This window comes from Ipomoea nil, unplaced genomic scaffold (assembly GCF_001879475.1).
Source record: "Ipomoea nil cultivar Tokyo-kokei standard unplaced genomic scaffold, Asagao_1.1 scaffold3213, whole genome shotgun sequence".
Taxonomy (NCBI): Eukaryota; Viridiplantae; Streptophyta; class Magnoliopsida; order Solanales; family Convolvulaceae; genus Ipomoea; species Ipomoea nil.
The window spans coordinates 519,752-526,424 of record NW_017619641.1 but is presented as its reverse complement, the minus strand read 5'-3'; the positions used below and the strand labels follow the sequence as shown (position 1 = coordinate 526,424).

At 46.0% G+C, this 6,673-nt stretch overlaps 1 protein-coding gene across 1 annotated transcript; it reads left to right on the top strand.

The window, feature by feature from the left end:
- Positions 1-5,231: 5,231 nt before the first annotated feature.
- LOC109168700 (uncharacterized mitochondrial protein AtMg00810-like) lies at positions 5,232-5,903 on the top strand. The gene has a single exon (XM_019317685.1). The coding sequence runs from the start codon at positions 5,232-5,234 to the stop codon at positions 5,901-5,903; it is 672 nt and encodes a 223-aa protein (XP_019173230.1).
- Positions 5,904-6,673: the final 770 nt, after the last annotated feature.

The following is a 6,673-nucleotide window of genomic DNA, read 5'->3' as shown; positions in this document are numbered from 1 at the left end:
CTGTGCCACTCCGGTAGCAGACAAACTCAACAACTGAGCTAACCTCTTCTCAGAAAGCACAACCTTCACACCTCTCACCTTAGAGGTGATCTCAAGCCTTTCACCTTCCTTCGTCACGACCATGTGACGATAAAACTCTTTCACCAAACTCGGGTAAGTCTCGGCCCTTATGGCGACAAACCCATCTAACAAACCTTGAAACTTAAGCAAATCCAACAAGGAACTTGAAAAAGATTCCAGATCAAAAGCTTTACCTTCAAGCACAAGGTAGTGGGCATCCACCCATTTCGCTTTTCTTGCCAAACTTGACCTTCTAGGCATGGTGGAAGATGATCCAAAGCTCAACCAACAAAGCCCACAACTTCTTCTTCTTCTCACTCACACTCTCGTTGCTCTCTCTCTCTCTCTCTCTCGCTGCACTCTCTCTCTCGCGCGCTGCTCGGCGACGCGGCTACAGCAGATCGGCGGCGGTAGTGCGGCGAGACTCCGGCGGTGGCGAGGCGGTGGTGCGACGGGCAGGCTAGTGGTGCTGGGCGACGGGGTGGGGTGGTGTCGGGTAGGTCACGGGTAGGGAGAAGGAAAAAGATGAAGAGAATTTTGGGGAAAGAAATTAGGGATTTGGGTGAGATTGGGGAAAAAGATGATTAAATTTGGGGATTTTGAACAAAGTGGGAATTTAAGGTTTAAAAGGAATTAAAATGGGTTAGGTTTTAAGAAAGATAATTAGCTCAAGTGGTTTAGAGGTTGGGTAGAAAAGAAATAGGCTAGGGTTTGAAACTCAAAGGTTACAAATAAACATTAGGCTCAACTTTTTTAGGCTACACGAGGAAAAATTTTGGTAGGAATTGCTATTTTTCCAAATCAAAGAATACTTGGAAAATTTAGGGAAAAGCATAAGGAATTGTTGTAAGAACAACCAAGTACAAAGGTGGAATAAAATTGGGCTACACACAAGATAACTCAAGGATAGATGGCTACCACAAAACAAGATGCCAACTAAAGAAAACACTTAACAAGAAAAGAGTCTACACTCAGCATCCAACGAAAAACTAACAAGGAAAGCATGCCGAGGTTTGCCAAACAAAGACAACTACGAAACACAAGATAGCACCCAAGGCAACAAAGAACACACCACTCTCGGGGAAACAAGGATAGGCTCGAAAACAAGGGTTACCTGCTAACTCCTCCTCCACCAGACCCTCCGACTCCGCCTGCGAACGCGCCATCACGAAAACCCTCCCTGGCGGCCTAGCTCCGACAGCTCCGTGACCTGAACTCCCTCTAGATCATAAAGATCACCAAAAGATCATAAAGATCCTACCTTTAAGAAAAAGACAACTAAAATGGAACCAAAAAGACAAGACAAGCTTAGATCTTACCCTTCTAGATGCCCAAATAGATGAAAGATTGAATCTTGGAAGCAAAACTTGGAATCTTGACAAAGGTCTCACTTGGCTTGAAGAACAAGCAACTCTTCTTTTCTAGAGAGAAGGTAGAGATATTTTCTAGGAATTGTGAGGAATGAAATGAAGAAGTCTTCTAGGTTTAGGTTACAAAACTAGCTTTTGGTGAAAAGACAAGGATACCCTTACTAACTCTTAGAAAGTGTAAGGAACAATGGAATTTCTCTCAAAGCACAAGGTACAACACAACTTAAAGGTTGACTAGTCAAACACTAGTCCTTGAGTATTAAAAAAAATCAGGATTTTAGGAATCAATTCCTCAAAAGAAATAGAATTAATTACTCAATTAATTCATGGATTGGAGTATGGATTTTTGGGGTGTCACATCCTCTCCCCCTTCAAAGAAGTTTCGTCCCCGAAACTTGGGTACAACGAATTAAAACGAATGGTAACAAGGAAACAAAATTGTGACAAGAAGTTTCAAGAATATCCCTTTTGGTCAAAAACTCCAAAAGTACTCACAAGGATTCCAAAGCAAAGAAGAAAACATTACGAATTCAAGGATAGGCAGGAGGTCAACAAACGGATAGATTGAGCATCAAGAACTCTACCCTCAACACAACAACCAACTTCTAGCCAACAACCAAGAACTAAGCTACTAGCCCAAACACCAACTAACAAACCAGCTAAACAACAAAGCAACAAACAAAACAAGCAAGCACACAAAGCACACTACAACCTAACACCAAGCTACAACGGTAAGAAACAACAAAGAAGAAGCGAACGGGGTTACCACAACACAACTAGAACTCCTCACTCTCCGACTCTTCAGCCTCTTCAGACTCTTCTTCTTCTTCGTCTTCATCTCTGTGACTAGAACTAGCTTCAATCTGGTCCAGCCTCTGATGCACTGCGACAAACTGTGACTTCACAAACGCAAAGCCCTCGGAGATCAAACTGTTCTGCTAACGAAGCAAAGAGACAACGTCCTGCCCTCTCTTGGTGCGAACTTCTTCCCTTCTCCAGCGTTCCTCACTGTCTGATTCACTTACTTCAGCTTCGGCGGTCTCTGGTGCTCGTTCTTCTTCTTCCTGATCTGCTTCCTCCTCAAATTCTTCGTTACCACCTGAATCCCGCATACCATGAATAGGTTAAGCAAGATCAAAACATCCTGTCGCTATTGATTTCTTCGATGTTGGATGAGGTCCTTCATCTTGCTCTCGGACGGCACACCTCCGCGGACATTTGGACTTCCATCTCCCGCGCTCTCGACTCCACCAGTCAAGCACGATGCCTGAGTCTTCTCGGCCAGATGCAGCTTCTTCGTCAAGGGAACTCCAACACGTCGGATTACCTTTCACGGGCTGGCGTTCTTGTGGAGTCTCTTCTCTAAGCTGGGCGGCCTTTATCATTAATGGAACAGAACCTGTATGTGATTCGAGGCCTTCGACCGAAGCTCAAATCACTTGCTACGTCGCTGACTGCATCCGGCACACCGGTGCCCTCTCGCACATGTCAGATTATCTCTCTGCGCACGAGTTTATTCTCGTCGATGATTATCCGGCTGGGGATGGCAGCTCCTCCCATTCGGCGTTCTATGCAAGTCCTGGTTCTGGCCGTGGCTCAAATGGAGGAGGTGGACGGCATCCACAGGCGCAGCAGCGTAGCTCGAACAACCGCGGCAGTCATGGCGGTAATCAGCACTGTGGCGGCGGTCGTGGTGGTCGCGGAGGTCCGAGGTGCCAGATATGCCGGTCTCACGGCCATTCAGCGTTATATTGTTATCAGCGGTACAGCACTCCCCCACTGGCTCAGGCTCACGTGGCCGTCTCAGGTGAGATCCCGGCTGCACCGCAAAATATTCCAGGAGATGGTTGGTATCCCGATACGGAAGCCACAGCACACGCCACACCGGATGCTAACATGATGGGTCAATCGGAAGAGTACACCGGCGCGGATGTTCTACGAGTAGGCAACGGCGCAGGTTTGGTTATTTCACGAATTGGTCGTGCATTGATCCCTTCCGAGTCCAAATCTCTACGTTTAAATAATATCCTCCATGTCCCGAGTCTATCTGTACCTTTGTTATCTGTTCATAAATTCACTATGGATAACAATGTTTTTTTTAATTTCATAATAATTGTTTTATTGTGAAGGATTCCACAACTCGGGCAGTGCTTCTTAGAGGTCCAACGGTTGGCGGGTTATACAAGCTCCCGGTCTCCCGTCCAAATTTTGCGTTCGTCAGTTCCCGGGCTACCCCCGCAATTTGGCATCGCTGGCTTGGTCATCGACACAAGCTAGTGCTGAATAAAATTTTGCAAAGCTGTCCGGTCACAACTAATAAAAACGAGCCCCTTGAGTCTTGCCCGTCATGTCACCTTGGAAAGTCATCCCGATTCAAATTAGATAGTGTGACACATTCCAGTAATAATGTATTAGATTTGGTATTTATAGATATTTGGGGACCTTCTCCTGTATTATCAAATAGTGGCTATCGTTATTTTTGCTTATTTGTAGATGATTTCTCCAGATTTTGCTGGTTTTATCCATTAAGGATGAAATCAGACATATATAAAATATTTGAATCGTTCCGTGTCTTGGTAGAACGCCAATTTGCGCGTTCTATCAAATCCATTCAATCTGATCTAGGGGGTGAGTACCGTAAGCTACACAAAATATTCCAAACACTTGGCATTAATCATCGCCAATCGTGTGCCTACACACATGAACAAAATGGGCGAGTAGAGCGACGCAATAGACACATTGTCGAAACTGGCCTAGCTCTACTCGCTGAAGGACAGGTACCCCATGAATATTGGGACTATGCCTTCGAGTCAGCCACATGCTTAATCAATTACCTACCCACTGCTACCCTAAACTATGAAATCCCATACACTCGCCTATTCAAAGTCACCCCTCCCTACACATTTCTTCGTGTCTCCGGGTGTCGCTGTTACCCACATCTAAGCCCTTACAACAGGCATAAGATTGAGTACAGGACTACCCCATGTGTCTTCTTAGGTTACCCTGTTTCCTTTAGGGGATATCGATGTGTCGATTTGATTAGTGGAAAAACTTATATCTGTCGTCACGTCCGCTTTGACGAGACTGTGTTCCCTTTTTCTACAGGCAGGTCACAGCAGGTGTATCCACCACCAGCTTTACCTTGGGCGGCTGCACCTATCACTCATCCACCTCCGCATGTCACACCGGCACCTGCCCCGACACACTCTGAGAGTGAACCCGTCCCCTTGGCACGGGACCCTCCGCAACTAGCCATTACTCACACTGCTCCGGCTAGGACCCGCAAGCAGCGAGCTCAGCCTGAGAGTCGGGACCATGTTATGCGATTACGTCACATGACGAAGGGCACTACTGAGACGTTTCATGCGTTAAATGCAACTGTTGATCCCACATGCTACTCCCAGGCGGTGGGCCATGCACACTGGCATGAGGCTATGGACCAGGAGTTCAATACCTTATTGCACAATGACACTTGGAAACTGGTGCCACCAGAACCGCACATGAATATAATTGGGTGTAAGTGGGTCTTCCGCACAAAGCGCAACGCTGATGGGAATGTAGAACGGTACAAGGCCCGGCTGGTTGCCAAAGGGTTTAACCAGGTCGCAGGCGAAGATTTCTTTGACACCTTTAGTCCTGTAGTCAAACCGACTATGATTCAGATGTTGCTCTCGTTGGCTGTATCCAACAAATGGACTCTCCGGCAACTGGATGTCCACAATGCTTTTCTTAACGGTCACTTAGCCTAGACCGTATATATGAAGCAACCTCCGGGGTATGAAGATCCCACTGTACCTGGACATGTGTGTCATCTTCAGCGTTCCTGGACATGTGTTCAAGCGGCTACATGATTTCCTGTTATGTACCGGTTTTAAGTCATCCAAAACGGATGTTTCGTTGTTTTACTTTGGTATAGGTGACTCACGACTGTTCTTACTGGTCTACGTAGATGACATCATTCTGATGGGTAATGATGCCACTCTCATAAACACATTCCTGCATCGTCTCTCCGCGGCATTCAAGATTCTTGACCTGGGTACTCCGGGCTTCTTTTTGGGTATTGAAATGTTATCGGCAGGCAATGATGTAGTGTTATCTCAACGGCGGTATATGACGGATCTTCTAGGCCGTGCTGGCATGGCAGATTGCAAACCACTATCCACTCCGGCTGTTGTCACTAAAGTAGCTACACCCTCTAGTGATTCTTTTGATAACCCGACACAGTACAGGCACGTGGTCGGAGCCTTACAGTACCTGACTATTACCAGGCCTGATCTGGCATATGCAGTCAACCGACTGTGTCAGTTTATGCATTCACCGATGACGAAGCATTGGGGGCTTGTAAAGTGGGCACTTCCTTACACAAAGGGTACCTTGGGCTATGGGCTTCGACTGACTCCATCCACCTCGTCCAGCATACATGCCTTCTCCGACTCGGATTGGGTCGGCTGTCCCGTAGACCGGAAGAGTTAGAGTGGTTTTGCCGTCTATCTTGGGTGTAATCTGATTTCTTGGCTCTCGAAGAAGCAACGCACTGTAGCTCGTTCCTCTCCTGAAGCTGAGTATAAAGCTTTGGCTGATGTGTCTGCTGAAGTCACTTGGGTAGTTTCCTTACTTCGGGAACTCGGTCTAAATTCTGGGGATCTAGCCACGCTATGGTGTGATAATCTTGGTGCGACTTACTTGTGTGCTAATCCAGTTTTTCATGCGAGAACCAAACACGTGGAAATCGACTATCATTTTGTACGAGACAAAGTGGCTTCCGGAGACTTTGTTGTTAATTATGTGTCCACGACAGATCAGCTGGCCGACATCTTCACCAAACTGCTACCGGCCCCTCGATTCGCCCTTCTGCGTAACAAGCTCAATGTTGTTCTTCATCCACCTTGTGCTTGAGGGGGTGTGTTAGTAATATTATATTTTGTGTTATATTATATAGTTGTTTAATATGTGGTATTTAGAATAGTTGACTTAGCTTGTTATGTCAGTTAGGATATTGTTAGAGTTTTGTTATAGATAGACTCTGTATGCCTATTGTTGTGTTAATGATTAACGATCCTTTTCCAATCGTCACAATCAACAAAACCCACCTAACACAAAAAGGGGAAAACTTAGATAGGATCTATAACCCAAAACATAAAACCATAATCTTTATTACTTACCTCTTCTAAGCTTGGTGATGGGGAATAATCCTAACTTGGTAACCTTCAATGGTAGACAAGACGGGGATTCCTTTGGCTAGG

What these genes read in the sequence shown, in the direction of transcription:
- LOC109168700 (XM_019317685.1), top strand. Translation starts at nt 5,232, where the DNA reads ATGTGTGTCATCTTCAGCGTTCCTGGACATGTGTTCAAGCGGCTACAT.